The sequence below is a fragment of the Paramisgurnus dabryanus genome, chromosome 3 (assembly GCF_030506205.2).
Source record: "Paramisgurnus dabryanus chromosome 3, PD_genome_1.1, whole genome shotgun sequence".
In the NCBI taxonomy this organism is placed as follows: Eukaryota; Metazoa; Chordata; class Actinopteri; order Cypriniformes; family Cobitidae; genus Paramisgurnus; species Paramisgurnus dabryanus.
The window spans coordinates 27,002,526-27,017,247 of NC_133339.1; the positions used below are offsets into that span (position 1 = coordinate 27,002,526).

The following is a 14,722-nucleotide window of genomic DNA, read 5'->3' on the forward strand; positions in this document are numbered from 1 at the left end:
ATGGATCAGATTTCACTCCTAATTTAAAGTTTGGAATATTAGTCCTAAGATCATACTTAAAACAAGGCATGTTTAAACCAGCCTGATCTCAAAAATTCCATGAAATAGTCACAAAATATTTTGCTTCTTTTTCATGTCAGTTACACTTATTGGTTACTCAACTGTTTTTCCTATTTTTATACCATTGTTGCTTCGGTTTGGGGTTAGATCGACTTTCTGTTCCATAAAATGACATCCTTACCCAAATCCAACTCTAATCCTAACATCAGGAAACAATGGTTTAAAAAGCATACGAAAAAATTAGTATAAAGCAATACTTAAAGTGACATCCTAACGCAAACAGCAAATCTAACCCCAAACTGATGCGACAACGGTTTAAAAATAGGAAAAACAGTTAAGTAACCAATACGAGAAACTGACAAGAAAAAAAAGTTGTGGTACGGACATGTAAATTGGCGAAAATACGTGATAATGACACGAAACATGAGCAAAATATTTTGTGACTATTTCACGGAATTTGTGAGATCATGTTGGGTTTAACTTTTAGGAAACAAGTGAAATTTAGGATTGGGCAAAAGATTTATACCTACTCTAGTCTATATACATAAAGAGATTTGGACTCACTTGCAAGCTGGCTTGCCAGGCTGAAGGTAGAGCGTGAGGTCTCTGAAGAAGAGGACGGCCTGCAGTTTGTTGTAGTGTCGGACTGAGCAGGTGAATCAAGGTCAGGGGCCATAGTGGGAGAATTTGAGCTTCTGTCATCATTACATTCATTCAGGCTGGAAAAGATGATTTTGTTAAGCTTTTGCACAGTAAACAGAGAAACATTGTGAAATCCAGGCTAAAGTCTCATAATCGAATTATGAGATAGGAGCATCAAAGTTTGCTTTCAATCATTGATTTTACTTTAATTTTAATCTTTGACATGACCTTACATCAATATTATATTATATTTTCAATCATAATCAAGTTTTTCATGGCTACCTAAAAATTAGAGGTTGAAGCATGGTTGGATCTAAAGTATGCAGGAGGGTAGATCTCCAGAAACAGGGTTGGTGACCACCGATCTAGACCAAGACCAAACCAGCACAAACCAACTTATGTTGGCATAAGCTGTTTTTCAGGAGAGCACCCTGTGCAATGTACAATGTGCAATGTACTCTGTGCAATTCTATTTACAATAGAATATAAATAACATATCAAATGTTGAAAGTGAGATATTTTGAAATGTCATGCCAAATATTGGATCATTTTGGATTTCATGAGAGCTACACATTCCAAAAAAAGTTGGGACAGGTAGCAATAAGTTTTAATAATACATTTTAATGTACATATAAGGAACAGCTGGAGGAGGAACAATGTTTAGGAATAGGAATGTTGTCCCATTCTTGTCTAAAACAGGCTTCTAGTTGCTCAACTGTCTTAGGTCTTCTTTGTCGCATCTTCCTCTTTATGATGTGCTGAATGTTTTCCCAACTTTTTCTGATTTGAGGTTGTAGTATTGCTGTTATATCATTTTGTGTGAAACACTGCTGCAGATGTCTCTTTTTCAGGGGTCTGAGATTTGTTTGCTGGGTTTGTGTCCCATATGTGAACACTCCGAGTCCGAATATCCTCAGACCCTTTTAAAGTGACCAAAACGAGATCATAGGAAGGTGGTCTGAGAACGGTTCGCTTTTCGGTAATGGTACTGTTAGCTGAAAACATGCAGTGTGAACACAAACTGGTCCAGTATCACTTGTTTCTTTTCCCCATCTGTCTCTCTCTTTCCCCCATTAAGTTTAGTGTAGGCGTGTGAAGAGCTGCATGTAAATGAAATGCAATAAAGGCCTATATATTTGAACGTGGACCACCATGTACAGCTGTAAAGCACTAATCGACATAATGATGCAATACAACATCTACTCGATTAAAAGCTGTTTTTAACGATTTTTTATTAGCGAGTGCTACTGGAGTCATGTAGACATGCCGCTCTCAGGTCATACCAACACATCTGTTTGTTTGTTTTTTACTCTTAACACCATTCCAGCATCTATGGCTATATTCATGGCGAAAACTGATGAATTCATACACAAGTTAATCATACACAAGTTAACACAGGTTGGGCAATTTGACATCTTCAATTTACCTAACCTGCATGTTTTTGGACTGTGGGAGGAAACCAGAGTACCAGAGGAAACCACAACATGCAACCTCCACACAGAAAGGCAAAAAGAGCTGCAGCAGTAAAAATGCGGGTCTGATAGAAAGTAAAGAGAGATGAGTATTTGAGTCCTCTTTCAGGGAACAGAATGAGCCTGAAACTGGACTCGGTCCTTTTTGACTTGGCTCAGCCCTGACACACATTGCCTGACAATTACAAAACAAGTCTTGGCCAAATAAACCAATTCAATAGGCTAAAATACAAAAACATTTTATACCATTCTCAACCAATAAATGAATCGGGTTGTTTGTCAACTATTGAGGTAATATTGTTTGCGGGATATCTTCATGAAGGCCTGACTCTGAGTGTCCCTTTGGGGAACATCAAGGACCCTTTGTGTCCATGGCTACAGCTCAGGGGAGATTGCTGTCATAGCAACGGAGGATCCTAAAACAAATGGCCTTGGAAGAAATGGGATAGGGTAGACTTATAGGGTGAGGTGTACATGTCTCCCCCGACTTAAAAAGATGGGGATGTATTGCATGAGTTATATGCAGTAAAAATTACACACTAAGCACATTTAATTATGAATTAAATGGTAAATGGACTGCATTAATATAGCACTTTTAACAGACCTATGGCCATCAAAGCGCTTTACAATTTGCCTCACATTCACCCATTCACTCACTCATTATTCATACACCAATGGCGGTGTCAGCCATGCAAAACGCCATCCAGCTCATCGGGAGCAGCTGGGGTTAGGTGTCTTGCTCAAGGACACCCCGACACTTGGTCAGGTGGAGTCGGGGATTGAATCACCAACCTTCCAGTATGTAAACAACCTACATGAAACACTGAACCACTGCCGCCCAAATCTTTGATCACAATGCTTTTGGATGCCTGCAGTCATGAATATGGGAAATAGGGGCCACTCAAACTTTAATTTGGTCCCTCTTGATTTGATGGATTTTATACAAACATCCAGTTCTCACAAGTCAACACGTGAGACGGACATGTCAGAGCAACATAAGCCAGCACTCTCTGGTGACCACATCTCTCCATCAGTTTTGCAAGTGTGATTGATGTTTTACAACTGCTGGTTTATAATACAAAAATGAAAACGTGTACAATGTGTGTATGACCACCTTTGTTTAAACCCCAAGGACATCATCACAGTTTCTTATTTTTTAATGATGTCATTTAAAACGATCCTCATCACTAGACCATTTTGCAAGATGTAAACTGGTCCAAAAGCACTTCCTGTTTTAGTTTTTTGACACTGAACAATATTAATACTAATTAATATTAGAACAAAATACAACCAACAGAAAATGTCAAATAAATGTGAACCAAAAATTTAAAGGTGACATAGAATGATTGAACAGGGTATTTATCCTTGTTCTGTGATGTGACATGTAGACAAAATATGTTTTGTTTGGGTCTGTAATGCCTTAGAAGCTTCCTAAAAACCTCTCTCAGATAGCTCTTTTAGGGGGGGGGATTTTAAACAAGTGGTTTTGCACCTATTTGGCTCCCCCTACTGGCTTAACTTGCAATCTCATTACTGATTGGCTGACTTTGCTCCCACTCAAAAAATGTAGCCAATTATTTTAAAGTGGAGGGGCAGTGAGATGCCTGTGATGTCATAAGCATCAGTTTTTCAGATTGGGCCGTTTTCTGGCTGACATTTCTAAAAGAGAAATTTCTATGAGACTGATATGTTTAGCATGTTTAGCACTTTTTGTATGTTTGTGAATGTGGGTAGACTACCATTATTCAACAAAGACAAGGTAAAAATGGTTTTTCATTCTCTGTCCCCTTTAAAAACAACAGGAAGAGCATCTGGACCAGTGTTGTTTACATCTTGCAAAGTTAGCTTGACATCCCCTGGAGATTATTTATAGAACAAATTATCCTTCCTTATATAGGATTAATTTGTCTACTTCAATCATTATAGCCTTGCTGTTTTTAAACACAAATAGCTATTAGAGCTAAAGAGCCTGCTTAAAAGTCTCAGAAAAGCCACCTGATTCAAAAAATAATGATGTATTCATTTGCCTGCGATACCACTGACTGCAACTACAGCTACAACAAACTATACACCTAAATGAATCTTATTTTTAGCAAAAGTCTTCATTTTTGACCTAAATAACTGGATACAACCTAGATTATTATAAAGGATATCTTCACTACTCACAGCCATGATGGAGTCTGAGCAGGGAAAGGCCCCAGAATCTCCACCTCCTCATCGGTGGACTGACAGCAGCTACACTCCCAGCACCACTGCCAACACGAGCGGCATGACCAGCGACACAACAGAAAATCAGACAGTCTGGACAGAAGACCCTAACAACATGGGGAAACAAAAATAGTGCTCAAAAAAGCAACTGAATAATTCAAGGAAGCTAAATATCTAACAAACATTCAATGCAAATTGATAATTTTATTATTATTATTATTCATCTGGGCAATTACGTTTCAACAAAGTGTTAATGTAACAAGAAATGCCAGAAAGCTTATTTTTTTGCATTCCTGATATTCCATTGGGGTTTTGCAGTAATATTATATCAGTCAAATAGTGTTAACTAAAAAAAGATTGTATTAAACACTGCATGATCAACTTGATGAAAGCAAACTTCTTTACAATGTACAACATTTTTTAAGCTTCGATTCTGCTTAATGCACATTTTTGTAAAAGGTTCTGTCAACGTTTAGGAGTACACCCACATACAGTATGGCGCACAACATATTAATTGAGAAGCTAATAGTGATGGCTTCTATGAGGACATTAAATGTCTCATGGCTTTTAATCCACAGTATGACTACACTTTCTATCTGAATTGCCAATGGTCAATAAAAAAGATTCTTATCCCATTAAACAGCACTCAGTCACTTCTCAATGTGACCCTCATTAGGTGGAACAGTGCTCAGGTCATTATTAATCTGGACAGTAGTGTTTCCAATTATCAATTTAAACTTTGATTCAGACTGATTAAATCCAAAGAGAAAAAAACACGACAGCATCATATGTGCCTATGGCTGGTGAAATGACAAATGACCCAAGGCATAATGTTAAATGTAAAAAAAAATCAGACCAAAAGAAAGGAGGAAAAGGTCCCAATACACCTCCGACTGTGTAGGCACATCATTTTTGCCGAACACAGGCAAGTGTGCTTTTGAAAGCATTCAATAGTCTGAAAGACCTGTAGGTGTCATTTACAAGTTTCTGACTTATCATAGTTGGATAAGTTTTGGGGACATCTGGGAATGCGAATGAAAAATGTGTCTGTGTGACATACCTCATTAATGGGTTCCAACTGTCCTTTTTCAAAAGTCAAGCAATCAGGACGTCGAGGTTAATGCGTAGGAAAGAGAAAAAAAAGGGAAAGAGGACCACAATAGGTCAGCGTGGGAGTCAGGTACACATATTACATAAAGCACCTAGTGAACTTTAGCTGTAAAACTCTACTAATCTACTTTCCCTCACTATTAAAAAATAAAAAAACAACAGCACAAAACTAAATGTTCAAAAATGGTCCCTAGCTACAGGGGTGGTCCCCTCTTCCTAAATAGTACACATTTGCACCTAAAGAGTTTATATTATTACACTATAAAAGTACTTATTTGATAAAAAGTAAAAGTGGTTCTTTGCTCGTAATCATAGAAGAACCATTTTTATTGCCATATAGCACCGGTGAAGCACCAGTGAAGCACCTGTGTAGAACCAAATAGGGGGCATATAGCACCACATATGGTTCTACATAGCACAATTTGGTTCTACACAGGTGCTTCAACGGTGCTATATGGCACTAAAAATGGTTCTTCTATGATTACGAGCAAAGAACCACTTTTACTTTTTATCAAATAATGCTACAAAAAACTGCATATTAGTACTTCAAAGGTACATTTTGGTCTCATACATATCTGTACCTAAATGGTACATATCAGGACCTTTTTAAAGGGTACTGCCTCAGTGACAGCTTGGGCCGTTTTTTTTTAGAGTGTTTAAATATCCCCTTATTTTTGGAGCCATGTAATAAACAACGTTTGCATTCAAATGGTATTGCATCACGGCTCATATATTTGGCAAACCGATGGTTTCTGCTTCACATTTCTCGTTTTAAGAATTATTAGAAATTGTCACTTGGTCAGTATTTTTAAGGACCAGAGTCTGAAACATAGAAAGTCAACATATCAGACTACTTACACACTTAAAACACAATTGATGTTTACCTCCTCCTCTCAACACTACATGTTGATTTCTCTCCTCTTCCCCACCCCCGTCCCTCTTCCTAACCTCAGCTCAGCTCTTTTGCTCCTCATCACTGGTCCAATGTTGTCTAAGCAATTAGCTGTGGCTGTAACCATGGTAACAGTGATACGAGCTCCAGTCGCTCCCAACCCGCACCTTGCTGCCTCTGGCTCAGCCAGAGATGACGTACAAGGGTCAAGAGACGGAGAGCGACCACCAGTTCTTATCAAACCACATGGCTAATGCCAGCAATTTGGCTTAGCAGGTACAATCTAGCTTAGTATCATGAGTCATAATACAACATAAAGACACCAATACACCGCTCCACTGAGTTTGAACATCAGACACACAAAGCAAACTTACATAGTAAATGTCAATAATGATTCTTTTAATAATATAAATGTAATACGTTTTGTTGTAATGTGCTTGGTATTAAGAGTCTCATTATTAGAAGCTCATAGTGCAAAAGTACAAACTGTACAATATACCAAAATATCATATATTATATCATTTAAAAGCCTGCAATGGAAAAATAATGTTTACGTACACATTTCTAGGGTTGCTGTGAATCTTTATATCTGTTTAAAATATTGCATGATGATAAAATACACATATACATATTAATTTATAATCGAAAAGCTGTAAGGCCTTGACCAAGTCATAAGGAGCAAAACCAATAAGAAAATCTAAACTGACTGTCAGGATGAAAGAAACACACACAAGATGAAGGTAAACAGCGTAATCCAGATAGATCCATATGGCAGTGTGTTTGCAGTAATATAGTAACCGAGACTCACCTGTGTGTACGCCATTCTCCTCTTACTCCTACCCCACTGTTTCACTTCCCATACAGAGCAACATATCACCTAACATATCCGGATTTACTCACAAATACAGATAGGAGAGAAAGAAAGTAGATGCGACTATTTGGTTGTTCATTCAGGTCTCTGTTGATTTGGACACTCTGTCCATCTTTACAAAAGTGATGATGAACATCTATTCCAAATACAAAACTCTAAACACTTCCATCTCTCTCTGTCTCTGTCTGTCTGTCTGTCTGTCTGTCTGTATCTATCTATCTCCTCATCCTCCCCAGCATCTTCAATCCCACCCACCCAGTCGCTCCTAATCTCCCCCTCTTTCCTCTCCGGTCGTGCCTACTCTTCAGAAATGACACGCAGACAACCGGCTCTCCTCTCCCTGGAGAGAACAGTGCCCTCCTTCCCCCTCCTGCCCCGTGTTGCTTTCAGACTAGTGACTCATCCAGGTTTGCAGAAGCACTGATGGATATCAGACCTGTTATGTGTCTCTCCAGCTACTTTTTACAGCCCCTCATTGGCTGGAACCACTTGTTGTTTCCTTCAGCACAGACAGGAGAGGCTGAGGAGAGACAGGCAGACGGCAGGTGAAAGGGCTAATTGCTACCTCGGCAACATGCAATGCAGGGAGTTTACAAGAGCAAGGGTCTGTGTGGCCATCTACTAATGTGCTTTCTTGAAAACATAACACAGATTTTAATAAAAGGGTGTATATGACATAATGGCTATTTCTGCTGGAGGATTTAAACCCGAGTAGGTGGATGGTAAGGAACTTTTAAGGTAAGTTTCATCAGACCAGAATGGCCTTGCTGTTATTTGCTTAAATTAATGGATGTAGCGTTTTACTTAAAGTATCCCGTTTTGCCACATTATCCCATTTTGAAATGCATAATTAATTTCATTTTCATTACAAAGACTAGTGCCTTACAAATCCTGTCTGTGAGGTGGACAACGGCAAGATAAACTAACCAATATGTTCTAACCTTATGAAAAACAATATGCTGGGGATGTCCAGCCTCCTTAGATAGGTAAACAAGATTCAATTATATCAGACTAAAGTATTTTTAATAAACAAGACCCAACATTCAAAAACAGCAAAACTTTACAATTTGAAACTTTACATTTAAACGATAAACGGATGAATGCAAAACAGCGAGACAGAGATTGTTTGACTTCAGGCACTTGTTAAAACGCATCTGGTTGAATATCAAACACAGGCTTACAGTGACCTCTGCTGTTGTCACTTCGGCTATCTCCCTCATCTGTTTTAATGGCAGAACTGAAGCCACATGTGCACTCTAGGCTCCAGATAACTGGGTTTAATTATGGAGAGTATTGGGGTATTTGAGGTCATTATTTTAGAGGACATATATATAGAAGCAAAGTTTGGTTTAGCAATTTTTACTTGCATACCATAAAATGGCGAAAAAGCTGATTTACACTGTACATTTTTTTTTATCCCTAAATATATACTTCATCCAATTCTACCTTGTTAACAAGCCAAATCCTGCAGGCATGTGGAGAAATTAAATGATGATTATAAATTATCTGACAATGTTCTCATGTTAGAGGACACAAGCTCTGGGACCCACACTAAACACTCATCTACACACCACATAACCAGATTACAGACAATGTTTGCCATTTTGTCACTGAGCAAAAAAAATCAGTTATGGAAATGATTTAAAGGGACATTTATATAAATTTGACTTTTCTATGTTTAAGTGCTATAATTGGGTCCCCGATGCTTCTATCATTCTAGAAAATGTGAAAAAGATCAACCCAGTAACTTGGTTTTAGTAAACCATTCTCTGCAAGCATGTGAAAAGATAGGTCATTGAAATTTGGCTCCCCTTGTGATGTCAGAAGGGGATCTTATTATAATAATACCGCCCCTTAATCTGTACTATCCAACCACAGCACTGCCATTAAGTGCAGAAATCAACTCATTTGCATTTATAACAACAACAACCAACAATAACATGAGTTGTTCACATTAGCCATCTTGTTTCCCCTCTGTTGCTAGCTACTTCAGACCTCTTCTTAAAAATGATACATTTATTTCATAATCTAATCGAATATTTTTTATACAAAGATGACGGTGTTGACATGTTATGGTTTGCTATGTATGTTTGCTAAGTTTAAGAGAAAATAGCAAACATACAGGAGCTTTAGTGATCTTGAAGCATGCAGTAGAGCTGAAAGTTTGAAAATGGGGTCCTCAGGTCCGCAGTTGACCCTGTAGTTGTCTGATTTTATTGATTTTTAAAAATATCTGACGGTGGTGACGAATATGTGGGACACATTTTGAGCAATCACAGAATAATAGTAAATATTGTTCAAAACGCACTGTTTGTAGTATTTAATACATATTACAATGTACCCTTTCATGTGGTAAATATATTATTCAATTCAATTATTACTTTTGGCTTTTTTAATCAAGTTAAAATGATTATCTCTTAACCGAGGACAGCTGATTTTGTAGGTAATGGGCCAGCATATAATCATTAAATTAATAAAAAATAAAAATAAACTTATAAAAGAACCTTACATATATGCAAAGGACCCCCTGATTATAACATTGATTCTTTTTCTTCATGAAAATGTTATTAATTTCCAACAGAATTAGCACTTTTCGTAGTGGGACATGTTTTTGCCAAAGTTTCAAGAATCAGTGGTTTATTTGACATCTTAAAAAGCCCTGTGAAACATCCCCTTTAAATAGATTAAAAAGATTGAAATGTGAAATAATCAAACAATAATTTTCTTTTACCCACAACCTACCTGCTTATGGATAAATATTGGACAACAAGTACATACTTTTAGAAATATTTCATAAATGTTCATTTTTTTGTCCCTTTTTATGGCCTCACTTGTACAAAGAAACTTAGATTGTCACAAATAGTGTAAGGACAATACTGTTACCCTAGTGAAGACCAAAAAGTCAACATGCTGTACAACAAAAAAGAGCCAACTGTTTGAGTCCAGAACAATGAGATCCTTTTATTTATTACAAAGGACAAAATAAAACAAAACCATGTGCAATCCAAAATATATATACTTCAATTCATTTAATACAACACATATAAGTTATATCTACCATATATATATATGTATATGTGTATATATACACACAGACTGTCTCTCATATTTCTTTTATATGTACATCAAGTACAATGTATTTTACAATCAGTCTACATTATTCACATATAAGTTATACATTATTTTACATACATTCAGCATTAGTTACTCTGTATATTTTATATTGCTTGGACTACAGTTAAGTTTTGTTTCCAAAACATTTCCTGTTTTATTTCCTTATTTCAGTTTTTGTTCTGTTTTTTTTTTTGCAACAGAAACGAAGAACCACCTCCAAACCACCTTCTTTGCTTAGGTAACACAAATGTGGTATTGTCCACTTTTAACTATATCTGATCTGTCTGAAATAAATGACCACGATTTGAACAGATTTTTGGAAGAACAGGTTTGCTTTAATTGAGCAGGATGCTAAATACCAAACAACATTGTGCCACCAAGTACCCGCAAGAGATCAATAAGAATCTCTTCTGCCTCTTTAAAGGTAAATGCTATTAACCATTAAAACCAAAGCCACTCTGGGCTGGGGTAGCATATCTCCATGGCAACAAGATCATGTGGGAAAAGATCATGTGCATGCATGTTGGGATCCCTGGAAAGAGGTAACATCATGCCATCAGTGCCTTAAACTCAAGTGGGGTGATTATGGTAATGAGCTGAGGTGGGCAAAAGCACCGCTGTAATTATGCCATTTATCCATGGAACGCTAAGTATCAATTAAGCAATACTGAAAATGTTACAGTACTTAAACAACATTCTTTGTTATAAGACCATCTGAAATCATCAAATTATCAGGTTTACTTAACTAGATTATTAGTAAAACAATGAAAAAGTTTTTTTGTCCCACTGCAATGTTTCCATCTTAACAGGATGTTGATCTGTTGAGAATGACATTAGTAATGCTGTGGGTAAGTGGAAAAACATGCGCACTACCCGCAGACTGCAATGACTACCCCACAATAATGACATCATGGTCACCCTGAGTCAACACAAGCCTAATGACTTTTAGTTTACAAGCTTCACCTTCCAATTTCAAATGCAAAATTTCAAGTCTTAACATGTTTGTAAACAAAAGACTTCTCTATAGGATTATTAAATACTTTTGCATAAACACCAATGTGACGACTTCTGAAATTTCCTAAGACATTTTATATAAAAAGATTATTTTTTTATATAATTATTATATTATTATTTATTATTTAAGTGCTTCGTATTCTATTTTACAACATTTGGATTTTAGGTTTAAAGGCGGGGTGCATGATCTCTGAAAGCCAATGTTGACATTTGAAATCATCTAAACAAACACGCCCCTACCCCAACAGAATCTGGACCATCTTTTGATAGACCCACCCCACACATACGCAACCCAGGCAACGATGTCGGTTAGTAGACACGCCCCTTACTGCTGATTGGCTACAAGTGTGTTTTTGTACTCTTCAAAAATGTTTTTCAAAAATTGTGCACCCTGCCTTTAATGCTACACCTCTGCAGAGAAAATTCATTTTTAATTTTAACTCATAAACAGCTGGATGCAAAAAGGAGATATAAAAAATCCACACAATGACAAGTGCTCAAAAATAGCTGATATTATTTAAGGCCACATAATGTGTAGCAATTCATAGGTGTGTGTTAAGCAATACCATTTATAGTTGACCTTTACTCTACATCTATATATTTGCAGTGAACACCTCTGCCCAGGCTGGACCTCTGTGGCCGCCCAAGACGAATTAGACGAGGGAGGTGGTTCCAAGAGTAGACCAGTCGGGCGAAGACCATATCAAGGGTTACATCACTGAATTCTGCCCACAAATTAGAGGGTACCGTCTCCTTTATGAGTTTAGGCAGATTAACTGACTCTGGCAAGAGCCCATTATCTCCCCCGAGGAGTAAATGGCAGAGAGCCCGTGACTGTAAGCTTTCCTTTAGACTGCGAAGAAGATCATCTAGTCTGTCCACAAGGTTGCACTCTTCCCAGGCCTCAGGTGGTGTACTGAACAGGAGACGCAGCCAAGAAGTCTTAAGAGCATTGGAAGAAAGTACCCTGCCCCATTCAGCTCTAGATTGCTGGTCTAGCGTCTCCCCACCAAGGTTCCTCACCTCCTTAAGTAGTTGAAGGCACTTCAGATGACAAGAGTTTGAGGGCAACCTTCCCTTTAGCCATGCTAGAAGTTTCTGCTCCTGCTTCGGAAAATACACCGTCCAGAGGTCCTCTCCTTGCTGAGCCTGCTGGGATGCAACCAAGAAGGCTCCATCACCGAGAGGAAAAGCTGGGATCAGTCGTATGCCCATGGAGATGTGGCAGCAGACGTAATCAGAGCGGGGCATCATTCGCAGCAACACCTGCTGCTCCTCACCGAGAGATAGGCTGAGGGAGCAGCGCTGCTCAAACGGATAACGTACGGCAGCGAGGCAGCGCTGGGTGGCTGTGTAAAACCAGCGCTGGATGGAGTCTGGACTCATCCTATAAGCACTTTGAGCACCATGTAGGTGCATGAATGTGTCGGTAAAGGCTTTGTGACGTCTTGTCCACTCCCCCTTGCGAGGGGTGTTCAGCGTACACAACGGCGGCCCCCCACGTTTGTCCGCCCAAACCCCAGCCTCAAGTTTAAGCCCCCGAGGGGTCCGCAGAGGCACCAGGATGTCAAAGCAGTCAGGTGAGCCGACTTTGTGCTCCTCATATGAGCTGCCAATCTGTATAAAGTCACCTCGGAAGGCCAGAGAAGACTCGGGTGGGACGTCGGTGCGTCCCACCCTCACAAGTTCACTCACCAACTTGGCAACATGAGCTTTGCTGTGGCCCAACACATGGGGAGAGAGACGCACATGCCTCTCAAAGTGATCGTCCAGCAGCTCCCTCCTGGAGACTCCAGATTTTCCATGTACCTCAGGAAATTTGTAGAAACACCTCTTTGAAGATCTAGGCTGAGTTGAGCAGTACCTAATGAAGAAGTAACATAAGATAAAAGCTAAAATGTACTTAAACAGTGTGATAACTCCCGGTCCTTGGTCAGAGCAATCTTTCCCTTGGTCCTCAGAAGCTTTAAAGATTATTTGGTGCAGCAGCAGCAGAACCGAAACAATACAAGTGGCCAGCGGCCAAAATAACCTGAGGTTGACAGTGTAAACACTCATCCTCCTCCACCTTTTTGTGTAGTTCGCTCCAGCTCTATGAGAAAAATTGCTGCTAGCCCATGCTGAACTTCTCTTCCAGCTGTTAAAAAAACAAATCCAAGCTGATGTTTCCTCTTCCCTGTCACACAAAAACTAAAACCCTGCTTGCTGTGGAACGTAAAGTTTCTTTGGCGATGCGGCGTGTGCCGAGGGCAAGAGCAATCCTCTCGTTCAGGATGTTTGAAAATCCCCCCTTTTGTCACAAGCGCTGTGTGAAATGAGAGAGCGGTCTCACAGTGTGTGAGCTCAGAGGAAATGCCAAACTCTTGAGAAAGGAATTTCTGTTTAAAAAAAAAGAGGCGTTCAAAACCCAGCGACTGTCCACACTCCTCCTCTTAAAGAAACACAGAGCTAAAAATGGGAAGTGCAAACTGACAAAATGCCTCTATTTAGACATATACACAGCATGACTATCACTAACAACATGCAAATCTACAATCCAATGCAATGTTAAGTGATCAGATGTCTCAAAAGTTAATAGTAAAGAGTTTGCAGTATATAACTGGACGTTTGTCACTGATGTCAATACACAACTCCCTTTGAAAGCTGCTGGAAAATAAATACAAAAGATGTTGCCAGTAGGGTGTGCCACTCAGTAAACCACACAGAAGACCATTGATGTTTACAGATCAAATACATGCGCACACACACACACACACACACACACACACACACACACACACACACACACACACACACACACACACACACACGTTTGTTTCACTATACTGGTGAGGACAACTCAAACCATTGTTTTTATGGTGAGGACTATTTTTACTTTTAAAAATAATAACACAAAGACATTTTCACAATTCGGCTTTCACAAGTATAGACAATCAGATTTTATTTAGCTTTTGTGATGGCGGTTTTCACAGTAAGTTTGTGTACCTTTGTGTTACAAACCCCTAACGTCAGTCTATGCTTCGGTCACATCTGATCTCCAAAGCCTTTAATGTTGTACTGTGGAGGACCAATGGCTTATTCAAAACTCAGTCAAAAAAATGACTCTTTATTCGCATCTGCTCTTAAAAGTATTAAGATAATTTGGTCAGCCTGTTGGTCAGTTTTATCTAGCACTCATTAAGACAGCAGAATGGCCTTACACACAGTCACAATTTCCCTCAGACTTTTGCCCTAAACAAACACTGTCCGTGACCTCAAAACAGTGTGCATTCAGTTCAAACAACCACAGATGTTCACTGCATAGTGTCACACAAACCCGCCTGAACCCTACCGAGGTTA

General features: G+C 38.8%; 2 protein-coding genes across 3 annotated transcripts in view; both read right to left on the reverse strand.

The window, feature by feature from the left end:
• Window positions 1–14,722, reverse strand: part of syt17 (synaptotagmin XVII) — a 32,682-nt gene that overhangs the window by 14,169 nt on the left and 3,791 nt on the right. Inside the window, exons 1-4 of one of the 2 annotated variants that reach the window (XM_065278008.2) lie at window positions 7,193–7,513; window positions 5,443–5,460; window positions 4,341–4,489; window positions 625–779 (exon numbers count right to left, since the gene is read on the reverse strand). In XM_065278008.2, the coding sequence (XP_065134080.1) occupies window positions 625–779; window positions 4,341–4,489; window positions 5,443–5,460; window positions 7,193–7,207 (337 nt within the window). In that variant the 5' untranslated portion in view covers window positions 7,208–7,513. Of the gene's footprint in view, window positions 1–624; window positions 780–4,340; window positions 4,490–5,442; window positions 5,461–7,192; window positions 7,514–14,722 lie in introns of those variants that run through there. The other variant, XM_065277999.2, reaches the window with a different exon arrangement.
• itpripl2 (ITPRIP like 2) lies at window positions 10,197–13,759 on the reverse strand. Its single transcript, XM_065277989.2, has one exon. The coding sequence runs from the start codon at window positions 13,439–13,441 to the stop codon at window positions 11,966–11,968; it is 1,476 nt and encodes a 491-aa protein (XP_065134061.1). The 5' UTR covers window positions 13,442–13,759; the 3' UTR covers window positions 10,197–11,965.